The sequence below is a fragment of the Oncorhynchus keta genome, unplaced genomic scaffold (genome assembly GCF_023373465.1).
Source record: "Oncorhynchus keta strain PuntledgeMale-10-30-2019 unplaced genomic scaffold, Oket_V2 Un_contig_18163_pilon_pilon, whole genome shotgun sequence".
Classification (NCBI taxonomy): Eukaryota; Metazoa; Chordata; class Actinopteri; order Salmoniformes; family Salmonidae; genus Oncorhynchus; species Oncorhynchus keta.
The window spans coordinates 41,695-60,600 of NW_026280771.1; the positions used below are offsets into that span (position 1 = coordinate 41,695).

General features: G+C 45.0%; 1 protein-coding gene and 1 long non-coding RNA gene across 5 annotated transcripts in view; one reads left to right on the top strand and one right to left on the bottom strand.

Moving 5' to 3' along the window:
* Positions 1-18,906, bottom strand: part of LOC118375973 (golgin subfamily B member 1-like) — a 75,276-nt gene that overhangs the window by 27,217 nt on the left and 29,153 nt on the right. For 3 of the 4 annotated variants that reach the window (XM_052503858.1, XM_052503856.1, XM_052503857.1), the window contains exons 15-21: positions 16,167-16,282; positions 15,632-15,764; positions 14,725-14,858; positions 13,126-13,235; positions 12,667-12,835; positions 12,477-12,581; positions 7,347-12,257 (exon numbers count right to left, since the gene is read on the bottom strand). In XM_052503858.1, coding sequence (XP_052359818.1) covers positions 7,347-12,257; positions 12,477-12,581; positions 12,667-12,835; positions 13,126-13,235; positions 14,725-14,858; positions 15,632-15,764; positions 16,167-16,282 — 5,678 coding nt within the window. The remainder of the gene's footprint in view (positions 1-7,346; positions 12,258-12,476; positions 12,582-12,666; positions 12,836-13,125; positions 13,236-14,724; positions 14,859-15,631; positions 15,765-16,166; positions 16,283-18,906) is intronic. The other variant, XM_052503859.1, reaches the window with a different exon arrangement.
* On the top strand, positions 18,432-18,826 carry LOC127920035 (uncharacterized). Its single transcript, XR_008104880.1, has 3 exons — positions 18,432-18,475; positions 18,529-18,627; positions 18,677-18,826. It is a non-coding gene; the product is annotated as an uncharacterized LOC127920035 (long non-coding RNA).

Genomic DNA, 18,906 nt, shown 5'->3' on the forward strand with positions numbered 1-18,906 from the left:
GAAGTTCACACACCAAAGCCATGACATGTAGATTAGCTTTTTGACTGGTCCCCTGCATGCTGTCAGGAAGTTCACTCACAGCCTAAACCAAAACACAACGAAATGACAACCAAACAACAAGCATTGAGTCACAACTGGTGACTTACCAGCCCATCTCTCCCAGTCTGAAGGGCCTGAATACCACTGCTTCTATGGCTATTTGACTCCCCTGTGTTCGCGATGTCTACTACCTCTGGACCTAATCCTTGCCTGGACTCGAATGCCCTCTTTGCCCCAGCCAGCTCCTCCATCAGCCGGTCTCGGTCATCTTGGAGGCTGGCCATGGACCTAGAGAAAGCCGATACCTTACTGCTGTACGTGTCGTTTTCCAGGGAAACCCGTTGGAGCTGCCCTTCCTTCTCTGACAAGGCCACAGACAGCTCGTCTACCAGTGAAGTGAGCTGGGAGGGAGCATCTTTGCTCTCTAGAGCAGAGAGTTTCTGTACCAGTATGTGTCTCTCTTTCGCCAAGGTGGCCAGCTCCGAGGTTGTGTCGCCTAGATGTCTCTCCACCTTGGTCATGGCCCCCTGGGTCTCTCGGAGCTCCTCGTCATATCGGTTCCGGAGGATCTTGAAGTCCTCGATGAGCTGGTCGCGGTCGTTCTGCAAGGCGGCCATGGCTTTACCCAGAGACTCGTTCTGGGACTTCAGGTCCGTGCTTTGGACTCTAGCATCGGACAGCAGCTTCTCAGCTTGCATCAGGTCCCTGGCCAGCTCAGCAACCCTCTGGTCAGCGGTCTCCTTCTCTTTTCTCATCAGTTCGACTTCTTGTTCAAAGGCATCGAGCTCGCTGTTGTACTTGTCCTCTGCCTCTCCCAGTTTCTTCTCAGTCTCACGCTCCAGGAGCTGCAGGCTGCCTTTCCAGTCATCCGCTGCCACTTTCTGAGCAAACAGTTTTTGCTGGAGGTCGTTACATTCCGCAGCTTTGGCTGCCACGGCATGCTGCAAGTCGGCAATCACTTTGCCTTTATTCGTTTCTTGCATTCCCTTATTCAGGGCCAATATGTTAGCTTCCAGATCAGTGACCTGTGTTTGAAGTTTGGAATTCTCAGCTTTTAAGGCATCGCTTGCCTCTCCTTCCCTCTCGAGTTCCAGAAGGGTCTTCCGGTTCTGCTTTTCAGCTGTGGCTTTTTGGTTTTCCAGGTTTTTGATGGCATCTTGCTGCTTCCTGAGCAACTCTTTCAACTGGCTGTCCTTCAAGGAAAGGACCTGATTCAAGTCTTCTCTATATCTGATCAGCTGTGCTCTGAGCATGGCATTCTCAGAGTTCAGATCATCCATCTGATGAAGGAGAGTCCTAATCTCGTGTTTAAGGCCCTTGGTTGCACTGAGGTCTCCTTCAGCCAACCCCTCCTTGCCTTGCATTACAGTCTGATTCCTTGCCTCAGACATCCTATATTCTGACATCAAACGCTCTCTCTCTGTCTGCAAGGAGACCATGGAGTGCCTGAATGTTTCCATCTGAGAAGCCATTTTTTCCTTTTCCTGAATGGACTTGTCAACTTTCATTTGAAGGGATTTTACTTTGTTCTCCTGCCTTCTGAACTCCTTGTCAGCTTTCTCCCTTTCATAGTACAAGGCAGTTAGTCTGTCCTCATAGCCTTCAACCTGGGCACGGTGATTGGCTTGCAGCTGTTCTAGATACCCAGACATCTGTCCATCTCTGGAGGACAGCAGAGAGAAGATTTCTGCATCTTTGTTCTGCAGGAGTGACTTCAGGTGCAGTGAAATGGCCTCCTGTTTCTCAAAATCAACCTGAAGCATGTCGCTGTGAGACTGCGAGAGGAGTAGCTGGGACTCTGTGTCTAAGAGTGTATTTTCCAGCTGCTGGAGATCAAACTTCATTTTAGATGTGGAATCTACACTGCCAGTGAGATGTCTGTTGAGTGCACTCCTATCCTGTTCTAATCTCTCAACTTGGTCACTCAGTTCCTGCAACTGTTGATTCAGGAGCTCCACGGTTTCGTTAAGCTCTCTATTGCTGGCACCCATTATAAACAACTGCCTCTGCTGAGCTGTGGCAGCTACTGTGTAATCACCAAGTGTCCTTTCGAGCCTCGACTTGGTTACCTGCAGTTCAGTCATCTCCTTCTCCTTCACTCGAATGTCTTCAAGGAATCTCGTTATGACAAAGCCCTGTTCTAGAAGCTGGCTGTCCTTCTCATGCAAGGTATTTAGGAACATATCATTCCACTGTTTCACAGCATCAGTACCCTGAGGACTAGAGGACAGGGCTGCTAACTTAGCCAAATGAGTGTCAGCCTCTCTCTTCAGAGTATTCATCTGTAAATCTTGAGAATCTATTTTCCTCTTCAATTCTAAAACTACCTGACTCTCCTTCTCCTTGGAACCCAGAAGTTCCTCTATATGTTGCTGTAAAATTACCTCCCTCTCCATGAAAATACTCTTTTGCTGCTCAGCTACATGCTGTAGTGCTTTAGTTCTTTCCATGACCTGGCATTCTGATTGATTGTTCTTTTCTGATACTACCTCAACCAATTGGTCTTTTTCAGAGCTAATGTTTGTCAAATCTTTCTTTGCCTCATTGAGAAGGTTCTTGTGTGTGGTAAGCTCAGCTTCAAGATGCCTCCTCCCTTCTTCTAGACAAGATATCCTCTCTGTCATTTCCCTCAGCTCCTTCTCCACCTGTTCATGCGCTGACTCTGAAGCCTTCAGAGACCTTTCTAGGTCTAAAATCAGCTCCTGGTATTTGATGGAGTCATGTTGCAAATGATTGATTTCATGATGCTTTTCTTTCAGCAGTTCCTGTAGCTCCTTCTTTATATTTCTGGAGCCCTCATTGCCTCTCTGGAACATTTTGAGTTTCTCCTCAAACTCCTTAACCAACTTCAGCTGCTGTTCCTCCTTCTCCTGGCAAACCTGAGTAGCCTTATCTTTGCTCTCAGTCAATTGAGAGGAGAGCTGTGTGTTCTGGGCTTGGAGAACATTGACTGTCTCTGTCAGTTCATCAATTCTTTCAGCGTTTTTGAGGATCACTATCTCCAAATATTCATTCTCATTTTTTACTTTGTCCGAGATCACTTGGACATTTTCAAGCTCCTCTTGTAATATAGACTTGTCGTCCTCCAAGATCCTGACCTTCTCATTTAGGCTGGTGGTCTCTTGGCTGTGTCTGTTGATCATTTTTTGGAGCTCTGAGATTGCATCGTCTTTTTCTCCCAATTCCTTTTCATGCTTATTCTGCATTTGTTTAAGTCTTTCAGAGAGAGTTTCTTTCTCCTTTTGCATTAATTTATTGATTTCCTGTTGGGAAGCAAGTTCTGTCTTCTGTGACTCAATCTGGGCAGTCAGTGAATTATTCAAAATGAGTGCATCATCTAGTTTAAGCTGCATGTTTTGCTCACATGCTTTTGATTCGGTGGGCCACTTTTCTAATGAACAGGTTGCTTCTTTGAGTGCCTCTGCCAGACTGCCATTGTTGAGCTGAATCTCTGTTAGCTTCCTTCTGAGTGCTTCTGAGGACTCTACAAGGCTGTGGATCTCTGCTTCCAAGTGGTTGTTTTTAATAGTCAACTCTTCAACTGTGGCTTTCTGCTTATCATCAAACTCTAGCAAGTCTATTCTGATTTGTTTATTCTCCTCCTCCAGCTCTTCCATTTTCAGCTGCTTCACCATCGTAAACTTTCTCATCTTCTCTTTAATTTTCTCATTTTCATCCTCCATCTCCCCAACTTGTTTCTCCAGATTCTCCCTCTCAGCTTCAGATTTGTGTGCTTTAACGAGCGCTTCTTGTCTCTCTCTTCTTGCCCCCTCCAATAGTTGTCTCATCTTGTCCATTTCGCTACTGACATTCTCGTACGCTTGTAAAAGTGACTCATACTCCTGTTTCAACTCTGTGTGCTTAGATTTCCACTCCGACAACTCATCCGTCTGCGAGTCTTTCAGGGACTCAAGCTGACACGAAAATGCCTGTTTCTGTTGGGTGATATTTTCTATGGTGAGTTTGAGGCTTTCACAGGCTGCAGATAAATTGTGATTATCATTGAGGATGCGATCAACCTCGGCAATGAGCTTCTCTTTCTCCCTGCTCAGGGATGATACCGAACTCTCCAGGTCCTCTTTTTGTTGTTTCAACTTGGCAACAGACATTTCCAGTACAGTGGATGATGCCCCAATTTCTTCATTTTTAGCTGAGAGTATACGCATTTGTTCCTTCAGAGAGCTATTATCTTTCAAGATTTCTTTCCTGGAAACTAAGGCTGCTTGAAGCTTCCTGGTGAGAAGTGCTGTTTTGCTTTGGTTGCCCTGATCCTTTGTTTTGCTGGCATCTTCTTGAGACCTCTGCTGAAGCTCATCAACTTCAGTCCTCATCTTTTCCATGGCAACTTCGTGAAGGTGAATCTGCCGCTGCAGTTGCTGTTCCAAGGCAGCAATAAGCTCTTCCTTTTCCGTGGCCAGAGACTGAGAAATCACCAGGGCATCATCTCTTTCCTTGAGACTCATCTCATGTTCTTCAGGGGATATCTTAAGATACTGGATCTCCTTCCCAATTACCCCAATCTGTTCAGAGGATTTATCCTGCAAACCAGGTATCTTTTGAAGAAGCTCCTCATGTACTTTTCCAGCTTCCTTTAGCTGAGCATCCAGCATGGCAACTTCACAGTTTAATTGTTCTATGACCATGAAGGCTCTTTCTTTTTCCTGCTGTAGTGATTCCATGTGCAGCTTAAGACTTTCCATTTCAGCCTGGGACTCTGCAGAATGGGACTGTGCTTTTTCAAGCTCCACTTTTAGCTGTTCCTTTTCTTCACCGAGTTGCTGTTGAGTTTCAGCCCAAGTGTTTTGGAGGATTTGAAGTTCAGACGATTGCTGGGCGATGGTAGTGAGTGCATTCTCCAGCTCTCCTTTCATTCGATCCCTGTCCTCTATTAGTTCTTTGCTTTCACTTATAAATTTGTGCGACTGGTATTCTTTCTCACCAACAAGTGCTTCTAAGGCGTGTTTTAGCTCCTCCACTGTGGCTTGTAATGCGCCCAACTGGTTCTGCAGCACCAGGTGGTCATCTACCATAGTTTGTTTTTCCTGCTGGTGCTGCTGCTCGGCCATCTCCACTGCTTGTTGCTGTCTTGCGAGCTCTTCCATCTTCTCCTTTATTTCTGCATGGGCTTTTTCAAGTTGACTTTCTGTGCAGCTCATTCTCTCAGATAATGCTTTGTACTTCTGTTCCAGTGCTATGAGAACCTTGTCCTTATTTGCCAACTCAGAGGACATGCTTTCCAGTTTGAAGTGAAGGGTTTCTAGCTCTGCTTGATATGATGAGGGGGCATGGACTTGACTCTCCCTCTCTGATAGGGATATATTGAGGTCTTGAAGAGTTTTATCCCGTTCCTGTACAAGCAGTCTTAGGGTCTCCAATTCACCTAGCTGAGAGACTGAGGCCTGACTGATTTCTTCAAATTTCTTGGCCTTCTGGTCGTAACTTAACTGGACAGCATTAAGGTCATTGGTCTGCTGACAGTGTTGTTCCAGGAGTGCTTTATAATCATCTTTTAATTCTGAAAGCTCTTGGGTGTACTTTTTCTCACTTTCTTGAGACTTCTTTATAGTCTCTTTTCGTGCCAGTAAAGCAGCTTGAGCCTTTTTCTGCATCATTGTCTTTTCTTGCTTCACCTTCGTTAACTCGTTTTCAATGTCAACAGCTGTCGCACTGGAGCTTGACATGTCCTCCTTCAAACTCTCCTCGCTCTTTCTCATATCCTCTTGAAGCTTCTCTAACCTCAGCATCATACCACTTCTCTCCTGTTCAAAAGCCTCGTCTTTCTCAGAGATGATGGAATTAAGTTGATCAACGATGATGCTCTTTTCATTGAGATTATGCAGAGCTGTTGTCAAACTTGCTTCTTGTTCATCTAGTTTCGCTTGCAAAGTTTGCATATTTATTTCAAAATGTTCCACAAGACTGTCTCGCACTGTTAAGACCTTGGCCAGTTCTAGGAGTTCAGCCTCTTTCTGATTAACTTGCCGTTTAATATCTGCAACAATGTCTTCATGCTCTTTTGTAGTAGCTTCAGCTTGTAAAGTGAGTTCTTGCAACCTATCCTGTAAGCCTGAAATCTCAATTCCTTTATTCACATTCTGCTCTATTTGATGTTCATGCTCCTCTAGCTTCTTCAATAGTTCTTTCCTTACAACCAGAGCAGCTTGGAGCTTCTTTTTCAAGACCTCTTTTTCTTTGGTTAACTTAGTGAGCTGAGTGTTGAGATGATCCTTTTCTTTAACCAAATCTCCATTCTCCAAATCCTTGGTCTCAAGTTCACTTTGAGAGCGTGACAGATGAGCTTTGCTCTCTTCTAGTTGCAAGAACATATGTTCAAGCTGTTTCACAGAGCTACTTTGCGCATTTTCCAAGCTTTCCAGCTGCGAGAGGAAATTACTATTTTCCTCTGCGTATTTCATTCTTTCGTTTGAGGCGGATTCAATTACCTGTGCTACTGAAGCATCTTTCTCCCTCAACTGTTGACTGAGACCTGCTAGCAATTCCTTCTGGTGACTTATTTGGATGGTCATGCAGCTGACCTGCTCATCTTTCGTTTGGATGTCACTAAGTAGAGCTGTCTGTTTAATACCTGCCTCTCTCAGATTTTCAGTCTCAGTTTGGAGCTGTGCATAAAGGTGCTGTATATTTTCTTGAAATAAAACATTCTGTTGATTCTTACCTTGATAGTCCATTTCTTTATCGTTAAGGGTACACTCTGTACGTTTCAATAATTCCGAAACTTCATTTAATTCACCCCTCAAAGAATCTACCTCACACTGATGTCTTTCTCTCAACTGTTTGAGCATAGTCTGTAGGGAGATATTTTCCTCCTCTAAAGCAACTAATCTATCAGACATGGTTAGTGACAATACAGACAAATCTTTGTCAGAACACTCTTTGCTGACCTCTAATTGTCTTAACTCAATTTCCATATCTTGAAGAGCCTGCCTCAATTCAATATTATGCTCCTCTTTTTCCTTAACAGATACTAAGATGTTTTCAGTCTGAACCCTGGATGTGGATGCCTCTACCTCTTTCGCTTTAAGCAGATCTGAACCCTGTCTAATTGCCGTTGCTGCCTCTGCCAACTTTTCATGCAAACTATCTAGGTTTTGTTTCAATGCATGAACTTTAAAATCTTTTGACTTAATTTCATTTTCAACACTTTTCAACTGCTCCGCAATGAGATATTTATCCTGCGTCTCTCTATCCAGGACCGATAGCCACTCCTTCTCAGAGTCCTGAAGAGTTTGCCCTATCTTTTGAATGTCTGATTTCAATCCGGTGATTTCTTCACCTTTGACACTAACCTCAACCTGTAGTCTTTCCTTCTCAGCCACCATTTTCTCCATGACTTCGTTCATGCTGCTGGATTGCTGCTGCTTTTGGAGATGCAACTGCTCCTGCATTGTTTGTATCTGGCTGCTGTAGCTCTTGCCGTGTTCATCTCTCTCAATTATGAGTTTCTGAACTTCTTGCTGCAGACGTTCTTTTTCACTGATTGCTGCATCCAGCCGCTGTTGATTTTCTTGATTTGACAGAGCTATCTCCTCTCTTAGCTTCTTATTTTGCTCTTCTAGTTTCTGCATTTCTGACACTACGTGCTCTGCCCGTTTCACCTGGGCTGTGTACTGACTGTTAATGGCATGAAGAGACATCTCTCTCTGCTCAAGATTTTCTGTCAGTGCATTTACCTGAGCAGCCACATGCAAATACTGAGATTTTAGTCTCTCAATTTCGACAGTGAATGTTGAGGTGCTCCTTTGATGGGTAGCAAGGGCGTCTTCCTTTTGTTTTGAAAGGTCGACATTCAGTGTTTGGATTTGCCGAAGGTCTTGACGTAGCAAGGAAGACTCATTCCTCAGCACCTCTATGGTGCTTTCTGCTGCCTGAACTGTGCTATTGCTTTCACTGAGGGACTTGTTAAGACTGGACATCTCCTCGGCCCTTTGAGAAAGCATCGTCCGAGCTTCCTGGAGCTCCTCTAAATGAGTAGCATACTTCTCCTGAAGATTTACAAAGGCACTTTGGTTCTCCTCTGCCGACTGGCTGAGGCTTGCAGACTTAGTGGAGAGTTCCTGAATCTGATCCTGCAGTTGTGACACCAACTCTGTGCTCTCCATGAACTGGGTTTTGAAGAGGGCTGCTTCATCTGCCCTTCTCTGCAGCTCCTGAAGGGCCTTTGACTGGTCCATAATGGCAGTCCCTCTTTCCTCTAAGGCTTGTTGAAGTCGTGCCACTTCAGAGGACTGGACACTGAGGCTACTATTGAGCTTTGAAACAGACTCTTGGAGATGTGAAAGCTGCTCTTTTAAGCTCTCACATTCTGCATCTTTGGTATTGAGCTTTAAAACGGACTCTTGGAGGTACGAAAGCTGCTCTTTTAAGCTCTCACATTCTGTATCTTTGGTTTTGAGTTTTGAATTTAGGCTTTCGCTAACAGCTGAGGAGGTGCTTTGTGCCTCAAGGATGAACTTGACTTTCTCTTTCAGGGTCTCTTTTAACAGAGATGACTCAGAGGTCAGGCTGTCAACTTGACCTCTGAGCTGTGTGGTGGAATCCTCCAGCTCTGAAACATATGTCCTTAAACTCACATAATCATCAACTTTCTGCTTAAGCTGTGACTCTTGTTCTTCAAGCCTCCCACTGAGCTGATTACTCTGTTCCACCGCATTACGCAGATCACCTTGAAGCTGTTTCACTGTTTCCGCACTTGAATTCAGCTGGGTTTTGAAATCCTCAGATTCTAAGGTGAACTTCTCTCTGAGCAGACTCAGCTGTTTCTCCGCCTCATGCAGCGAAACATTTTTGTCTTGAAGGCTTTTCTGAAGACTCTGAGCTTGTGTCTGCAGCTCAGTGATGGCCTGGCTCATCTGACCCTCACCCTCTACTGACTTAGTTTGTAACTGCTTAATAAACATCTCCTGCTGTTTTAGGGACTCACCTCTCTGCTGCAAATTCAAACCTAAGCTATCCCTATCCGAGCAGGCTGCTGTCAGTTGCTTTGTTAAATTAGACACATAACTGTCCCTGTTAGAAATCTCTGCCTTGAGAACTGAAATCTCTTCAAGTTTCTTGGATGCCTCTGTGACAGAGTTTTTGAGTTCGGTTTTTAGTCGGACATTCTGTTCATTCAATGCTTGGATGTTGTCCCTAAGATCTAATATCTCAGTTTGCCTCTGTTCCATCTCTTCCCTTAGCTTGTTGTTTTCTGCTGCATGGTTCTCCAGAGTGGTCTTCAGCTCTGTATTTTCAGACTCCAACTTCGCACTGCTCTCGTTTATGACACCAAGCTGACTGCTTAGTGACTTCATTGACTCGTTCCTCTGGTTCAGCTCATCTTTGTGGTTTTCACAGTCATGTATCATTTGTCTGAAGGTCTCTTCTTTTTCTTCCAGATTCTGAGTCAGTTGTGAGCATTGTCCTTTAAGTGATTTAGTCTCGCCCTGCAGTTGATTAAGTTTATTCTGTAAAGAGCTCCACTCCTCTGCTTTCTGCTGCAACATGGTGTCTTTCTCTGTGAGCCCAGATTTCAGTGCGGTCCCCTGCTCCTGTAATAAAGCCAATGTCTCCTGGAGTTGCGACAACTCTCTCTGCTGGGCCTCTAATTGTGAGTTTTGATTTCTGATAGTCTTCTCTTTTTCAGTTATGCTGTTGTTCAGTTGATCAAGTTGGGTGTTCAAGCTGTCAACTTGGTCTTGTGAATGTGCAAGTGCCTCTTCACTCTCTCTAAGCAATTTGGTGAGATTAGTACATTTATTTGTTTTGTCCAGCAAACTCTCTGAAACGGTCTGTTTGTTTTGCTCTAGGACCTTGTTGAGTTCCTCTACTGCTACACTGAGCTCCTTCTTGTCTTTCAGTAGCCCTTCAATCATTTTGCAGTTTTCTGAATGTTGCATTTCAAAATTGGAAAGTTTATCTTGAAGTAAGTTCTTCTCCTTGCTTAATTCAGAAATGGACTCCGACTGTACAGCTAATTCCTGTTGCAGTATCTGCTTCTCCTCTGTCAGACTGCTCAGTTGTGAGCACAGGTTTGTGTTCTGCTCAAGAGTCACATTTACCCTTCTATCAAGCTCAGATGCAACGTGCATTTGCTGGGCAAGTTCCTGATCTCTGATCTCATAAGCAGCTCGGAGTTGTTGGTTTTGCTCACTCAGTGCCTGGATGTGACTGTGGAGGCCAACCACCTCAGCTTGCCTCTGTTCAATCTCATGCCTCAGCTTGTTGTTTTCTGCTGCGTGGTTCTCCAGAGTGGTTTTCAGCTCTGTATTTTCAGACTCCAACTTCGCACTGCTCTCGTTCATGACACCAAGCTGACTGCTTAGTGACTTCAATGACTCATTCCTCTTGTTAAGCTCATCTTTGTGGTTTTCACAGTCCTGTGTCATTTGTCTGAAGGTCTCTTCTTTTTCTTTCAGACACTGGGTCAGTTGTGAGCATTGTCCTTTAAGTGATTTAGTCTCACCCTGTAGCTTGGATAGAAGCTTTTTCTGCTGCCCAAGTTTATTCTGTAAAGAGCTACACTCATCTGATTTCTGCTGCAATACGGTGTCTTTCTCCGTGAGCCCAGTTTTCAGGGCAGTCTCCTGCTCCTGCAGTAAATACATTGTTTCCTGGAGTTGCGACAGCTGGCTCTGTTGTGCCTCTACTTGTGAGTTTTGATCAGTGACAAACTTCTCTTTTTCAGCAATGTTGTGATGGAACTGCTCCACTTGAGTGTTCAAACTGTCAATTTGCATCTGTAAACGGGCAACTGTCTCCTCCCTTTCCCTGAGTGTTTTAGTTAGAAGAATACATTCATTTGTTTTCTCAAATAGACTCTCGGAAATGGACTGTTTATTTTGCTCCAGGACCCTGTTCAGTTCATTGGCTCTAACACTCAGCTCCTCCTTGTCTTTCAGAAGCTCTTCAATTACTTTTCTGTTTTCTGAATGCTGTGTTTCGAAGTCAGAGACTTTGTTTCTCAGAGAATCCCTTTCATCTGTCATCTCTGAAATGGATTTCTGCTTTCCAGCTACATCCTGTTGCAACCTCTGATTCTCCTCTGTGAGGCCATTTTTTTGAGAGTTCAAACTGCTGTTAAGTTCAAGAGCTGCCGTAGATTTGTTATTAAGCTCATCTACAAGCTGCTTTTGAGACTTAAGTTCATCTGCCTTCTCCTTCAGGTCAGCTTGCAGTTGTTGTTTTTCAGTCTTCATGTTTTTCAAGAGCTTCTTCATATTTGAGATATTTTCCAATTTAATCTGCAGGTCTTTCGCCAACTTCTCCTTTTCAGAATCTCTGACTTGCAGTTCTGTGTTAAATTTCTGTTGCTCTACTTCGACCTCTTCCTGGATGGCCCTGAGTTTTTCCTCAAGAGAGGATATTGTCTCCAGTTTTTCTTGCATATCTTTTTTCAACTGTACCTGACACTCTGTCTGCTTCTCTAGCTTGTTGGACAGGGTCTTAAGGTCATCATTGTGTTTGGACACCTCTGCGTTAAGCTTGTTCCGTTCCTCCTTGACCGATTTGAGTTCTTTCTCATACGTATGCTCCCTGTCCTGGAGCTGGTCTTTCAGTGTCTTGCTGGATGTACTTGCTTCCCTCAACTGAGAGACGAGACCCTCGGACTCCTGTAGTTTCTGGGAAGCAACAGTCACATGCTCCTTCAGTGAAGAGATCTGAGTTTCGCACTCTAAGAGATGATTACGATGGCCCACGTTGTGCTGCTGGATCTCCTCTCGAAGTTCCAGGATGGTCCGCTTGTCCTCTTCCACTTGCTTCCTCAGCTCCTCCACCTCTACTGTCCTCGACTCCTTCTCCTCTTTGGCCTTGCTCAGCTCAGTCTCTGCATCCTTCAGCTGTTCCACCAGCTCTGCCGTCTTGGTGTACAGAGCCTGCTGGTCCGAGTTCTGAGAGTCTCTGATGATCTGTGCCTCCCGCTCCGATTTGGTGAGGGCGGTCTCGATGCGAACCAGGTCCTCCTCCTTGTGCTTAATCTCCCGCTTCAGCACCATGATCTGCTCTGCGTACTCCGCCATGTTGCCCGAGAGGGCTAAGATCTCCTTGTCCTTGTCTGAGAGGACATCTCTGAGGTTATCAATCTCCCGTTCACAGCTTTGAAGGTTGTGGATCAGCTGAGACCTTTCTTCCAGATGGGTGGTGTTCAACTTGTCCAGTTCATCATTTGTCTGATCCAGGTCATTTTGAAGAGTCTTTATTGTGGCCTCTTGTTTCAGTGTCTATAGGTTTGGAAAAAATACAAATCTGTTACTGGAGGAAGAAATCTAAAGTGCTGTCAATATCACTGCCATTTAATGAGTGTGAAGGTAATAGTTCGCCTAAACTATTAAATCTGAGATAAGGTTTCTTATATGCAAAAACTCTAACCTGAATTCCAATTAATATTAATATTTCATCACAGTAATTAAGCCATGGTAGTCATATCCCAAAAACCTTACCTTCTCTTTAAGCACACTCAGCTTATGTGTGAGATCTGCAACCGATGTCTTCAGTTCTGAACACTGTTTTTCAAAGGTACTGCATTTTGTGGAGACTTCAGTGAACTGAAAGAAGAAAAGAAGGTGTCATGACTTACTATAAAACAGATTTGTCTATTAATTGATCGCCAAAACAGGCTACTGTACTTACATGGTTCTCAGATTGAAGCAGCTTGTCGGCGACCTCGTTGTGCTGTGCCTCCTTTTCCATTAAAGAATCTCGGAGGCTGTCGATGAGCTCCAGTTTCTCAGAGGTCTTGACTAATGTGTTCTCCTTCTCTATAAGAGAGGTTTCCAGACACTCTCGGGTGTCACTCAGTCTAAAAGGCATCAAAGAAAAAGGAGATGTTTTAAAGGTTACAAATGAGGACATGGTGATAATCTTACATTCTCCAATCATCATCAGTGCACAACTTTACCCATACTTGATGGTATTTGTTTATTAGTAACTTGCATATGACTGCAGTTAGATGCATGGAGCCAAACCTTTCAGTACAAAAACCTTACATTCCTTTTACCCTTAACTGGCACTGGATACAAATTTGGGAAATGAACCAGTTTACCAGTTGTGTGTGTGACCCGGGACCTTTTTTGAATTGTGTGGGGTTACCCTTTGAGCTGCTCGTTGAGGCTGGTGACCAGGAGATGGTGTTTCTCTGCATCCCTGCTCTGCTGGCTCCGAAGGCTGGCCAGCTGACCCTGTAGTCTCTCCGACTCGTTCTGTGGGGAGGAGAGGGAAGGTTTAACATGGTTTGGAGACAAGCTCAGAGTAAAGCCGGTAGGAAGCTCACCCCATCTCACTGCACACATATTGACCCAAAATACTACTCTCTTTCTTCTATGTGCAGTGTTAGGGTTAGTCCAAACAACACGGCATAAAAGGAACATTTCAGCTTTCAGGACATTTTGGCTTAGTATCATTTCTATTATCTACTTGGCCTTTCTTAGGGTAAAAACAATGCTTTGAACTTGGCCTGATTAGAATTGTTATATACTTTTGTATGCTCCTTATATGATGGTTGAAGAATTAACCAACCAAGTGAGTTTGTTCTCCACACCGAGTGAATTTGTGGCCAAAATATGCTCAACATAGCACTCACTTATTAGAAGACTGATCGCAAGCCGTGAACACAGAACAAACAAGCCAAAGGATTAGCCTTCACCGCCGGAGGTGCTCTCTCTAGCGCACACAAACACTAACACACCTGGGAAACCCAAAATGGACGCCTTTCTTCATCTACATCAAACGTCACCTGTGTTAGAGGGGTCTGTTACAAAATCCTAGTCCTCGGGAGGAAACATGCAATGAACTGAATAGTACAAATGAATTCAGTAAAACGTCAATCCAAAAGCAAAACAAACTCCCAAACACAAAGGAAAACTTATAAGATGCAAAATGTTGATAATGGGAGCAGCTGACAAAGTTACAATATAAAGGGGTTAGATTTCCACTGGCACAGGTAAGTAAACCCCAGTTTACAGTTTACAGGTAAGTAAACCCCAAAGTCAGTTATGTGCTTCTTTTTATTAACAGACCAGGAGGTATAGGAGGGTATAAGAGGTATAATGTATGGTGAGTGGTATGGAAGTGTGAGAGGGGAGAAAGAAAGGTCCCTTAAGTCAGTGGTTCCTAAACAGAGGGGTTCCTAAACTGTGGGGTCCCCCCAACATTTTTTTATATATTATTTTTAGGGAACTCAGTCCGGCTATCAACTTACTCTTGAAAGTTGTAATTATAGAATGGACAAGGGGACATTTGGAATTGTGTAGTAAATGATCAGTATTCCTCTTGTCATGTCGGTCATTGTATTCCTTAGAGATCTATTTATAACTTGTCAGAAATGTCCAGATCAACTAGCAAATGTCAGCTAACGTTTTTTTGCCAGGTGTTTTAGAACAGATTTTGTAGTAATGTTAGCTTTAATACTGCAACATTTTCTCTACAACCCATGACAAAATGTGTAGAATTTCAGGAAATAAGCTTTAAACCTGCAAAATGTATGAACAGTTTGTGTCATGAACAGTGCTTGTGCCAATAGAAACAGGAACGGGGGCCTGAGTAAAAAAGTTTAGGAACCCCTGCTTTAAGTGTCTTTATGGAGGCTATCTTGGTACAGTGTGGCATTCTGCAAGGTGCATGTGGTTCTGATAGCTCTACAAGGCGTGAGATATCAGTGTCCAACCAGGTCTGTGAGACGTGAGAGTTTACCTGTAGGGACTCGATGCGAGCCTGCAGCTGCAGCCGGTCCTCAAGGTCCTGACAGCGGTCCTCCAGTCCTAGGATCTGTTCCTGCAGCTGGTTCCTCTCCAGCTCCAACTCCTCCACTACCGACCGCAGGCCACCTGCAAGGGCAGTCGCATAGACAAGAAAGAGAAAAATCAACTCAATGGTTGAGAAATCTGGTAGTTATTTATCATGATCAACAATAGTTAGCGAAAATGGATGCAAATTGTAATCATAGAAACAGCCCTTTATACAGTCACAACTGAAACATTTCCATGCAAACATATTGTTGTGATGGATTACAATGTTTATGATAGTTGGCCTGCTACTTGCCCCATGCAAGGTCACCGGTTTTTGGACATTTATTTCTATTTTTTGTCCCATTAAAAACCATGAACCTTTCAACACAGTGAATGTGTCAAACACAAGGAGAGATAAGAGGAAAAAGAAGAACAGACAGGGCATGCCAAACACTTACCACGGACAGGGGAAACTCTCCACCTAAATTCATATGAACTGACAAGAGTTCAATGCATTCCACATGGACCAACATCGTAGCGAGCCAAATACTAGCCAGTTCAACCAGCATGCACATGTTCAAATAATAACCACCTCAACTTGTGATGAGATAACACAAAAGCCCACAGATGAGTCAACCTTAGGGAATGTATCCACTCTGGGGTTGAATGTGTTAGACTGGAGGGAGAACAAACACCCACATGTAAAACCCCCAAAACGGCAGAGGAGTGGTAGGCCTACGTTGACAGAATGACAAAAAAACAACCCAAATGACTACAACATCTCAAGCTCCCAAAATGGTGGTGGCTGGGTGACAAATGCACAAAAAGCGACAACGTGCATGCCAGCGTAAACTGTCTAGTGGGTCTCACACCTGTGTTGGGGGAAGTGTACTCAGGCCACCAACCTCCCATGTTCTCCCCCTCCTCCATCGGGGTGGTCCTCTCAGATCCGCCACTGTGTGGGTCCTGGTGGAACGCCTGCTTGCCATCAAACTCAAAGTCCTCCTGTGTGGGGGTGGGGTGACAATACTCATTTTAGTCCAGTGACTGAAGTACATTTTGTCTGGGATGTTACAGAGGACAGCGTACAAATCTACGTAGAATGTATGCACACATGACTGTAAGTCGCTTTGGATAAAAGCGTCAGCTAAATGGCATATATTATATTATTATTATAAATCTAACGTCAGACAGAACTACAGTAACATTTCATCTCCCTTGTTATACCGATCATCTACAGGTATCCTTGCTGGCCGTGACCATGTGACCACACTCTCAGAGTTATTATTATGGCTGTCTTATTCCTTCCCAGCTCTGAACTCACCACACCCTCCTTCTGCCAAATCACTCACCCATCTTGCCACCTCCCCTCCATCATTCATTCTCCCTCTCCCTTTTACTCCGTACCTGCAGGCTGTGTTGGTGGGCGGTGCCTCCCATTTTCTTGCCGCCCCTATGTAGCCCTGTGAGACCCCGGGCCTGCACCAGCTCCTCCTCCAACTCCTGCTGCCGGCTGGCCAGCACTGGATCGGAGCAGCCGGGAAAGAACCAGTCATCCTCAATCAGTTTTGTGCCACAGGGGAAGGGAGGGAGCGATGAGGGGGATGTTTTTGGGTTACAGAGTTGAACCCCAGAGATGCATTACAGGAGGGGGGGTAGAGAGATAGCGGTAGAGAGATGGAGACGGAGATGGAGAGATAGAGGATGGAGACGGAGATGGAGAGACGGAGATGTAGAGACAGATATGGAGACAGAGATGGAGAGATAGAGATGGAGAGAGAGATGGAGAGAGCGAGATGGAGAGAGAGAGATGGAGAGAGAGATGGAGAGAGAGAGATGTAGAGACAGATATGGAGACAGAGATGGAGAGAGAGAGATGGAGAGATAGAGATGGAGAGAGAGATGGAGAGAGAGAGATGGAGAGAGAGATGGAGAGAGAGAGATGTAGAGACAGATATGGAGACAGAGATGGAGAGAGAGAGATGGAGAGATAGAGATGGAGAGAGAGATGGAGAGAGAGAGATGGAGAGAGAGATGGAGAGAGAGAGATGTAGAGACAGATATGGAGACAGAGATGGAGAGAGAGAGATGGAGAGAGAGATGGAGAGAGAGAGATGGAGAGAGAGAGATGTAGAGACAGATATGGAGACAGAGATGGAGAGAGAGAGATGGAGAGACAGAGATGGAGAGAGAGAGATGTAGAGACAGATGGAGACAGAGATGGAGAGAGAGAGATGGAGAGACAGAGATGGAGAGAGAGGATGGAGAGACAGAGATGGAGAGAGAGAGATGTAGAGACAGATATGGAGACAGAGATGGAGAGAGAGAGATGGAGAGACAGAGATGGAGAGATAGAGGATGGAGACAGAGATGGAGAGAGAGAGATGTAGAGACAGATATGGAGACAGAGATGGAGAGAGAGAGATGGAGAGAGAGAGATGGAGAGACAGAGATGGAGAGATAGAGGATGGAGACAGAGATGGAGAGAGAGAGATGTAGAGACAGATATGGAGACAGAGATGGAGAGAGAGAGATGGAGAGACAGATATGGAGACAGAGATGGAGAGAGAGAGATGGAGAGACAGAGATGGAGAGATAGAGGATGGAGACAGAGATGGAGAGAGAGAGATGTAGAGACAGATATGGAGACAGAGATGGAGAGAGAGAGATGGAGAGACAGAGATGGAGAGATAGAGGATGGAGACAGAGATGGAGAGAGAGAGATGTAGAGACAGATATGGAGACAGAGATGGAGAGACAGAGATAGAGGATGGTTTAAGAAAGACAGATGATACAGGGAGTGAGACAGAGATAATGGATAGGGAGAGACGAGTGAGAGAGGGTGAAAGACAAGAGGGAAAGACTGCAAAAAGGTACGCTCACCCAATGGATGAACACACAACAGCAGCATTGCACACTAGGAAACGTGCAGACTCACTCCAGAGAGGAGAGAAAGAGAGCACTCCAAACTCCTATGAGCGTGTGTTCTTTACATACGTGTGTGTGTGTGTGTGTGTGTGTGTGTGTGTGTGTGTGTGTGTGTGTGTGTGTGTGTGTGTGTGTGTGTGTGTGTGTGTGTGTGTGTGTGTGTGTGTGTGTGTGTGTGTGTGTGTTGATTGCGTGGCTGTGTAGACTTTCCTAAAAGCAGAGTTTCTGGTCAAAGCCATGCACAACTAATAGGGAGGGAGACAGGCTGCAACCAAACACGAGGGGGATGGAAGGAGGGAGGCTGCAATGTCTTTACGGCTCAAGGAGACTGTACTGCAACAACATTTTCAATGGTGATATGCCATACTGGAAGCAGGGAGGTCACAGCCATTCCGACTGAAAGCTGCCCACACTGTGATTGGACTGTGATCAGTGGTCACTACATTTTTAATTATCAGTGGTCACTAGTCAGTGATTGGACCATCAAGGGGAAGGGGAGGGGGTAGCAATCACATTTATGTCAAATTGATCAATCAGGGCCAACAATTTGCACAAAACTCATTCCCATCTGTTTTGTGATATCAGGTAGATGTGGGAGGGGTGGGGGAGGACTAGCTAAAAGCAAAGAGTGACAGAGAAAAGGGTTCATTGGGTGACAGAGAGAAGGGTTTCATTGGGTGACAGAGAGAAGGGTTTCACTGGGTGACAGAGAGAAGGGTTTCACTGGGTGACAGAAGGGTTTCACTGGGTGACAGAGAGACGGGTTTCACTGGGTGACAGAGAGAAGGGTTTCACTGGGTGACAGAGAGAAGGGTTTCACTGGGTGACAGAAGAGAGAGAGGTTTCACTGGGTGACAGAGAGAAGGGTTTCACTGGGTGACAGAGAGAAGGGTTTCACTGGGTGACAGAGAGAAGGGTTTCACTGGGTGACAGAGAGAGGGTTTCACTGGGTGACAGAGAGAAGGGTTTCACTGGGTGACAGAGAGAAGGGTTTCACTGGGTGACAGAGAGAAGGGTTTCACTGGGTGACAGAGAGAAGGGTTTCACTGGGTGACAGAGAGAAGGGTTTCATTGGGTGACAGAGAGAAGGGTTTCACTGGGTGACAGAGAGAAGGGTTTCACTGGGTGACAGAGAGAAGGGTTTCACTGGGTGACAGAGAGAAGGGTTTCACTGGGTGACAGAGAGAAGGGTTTCACTGGGTGACAGAGAGAAGGGTTT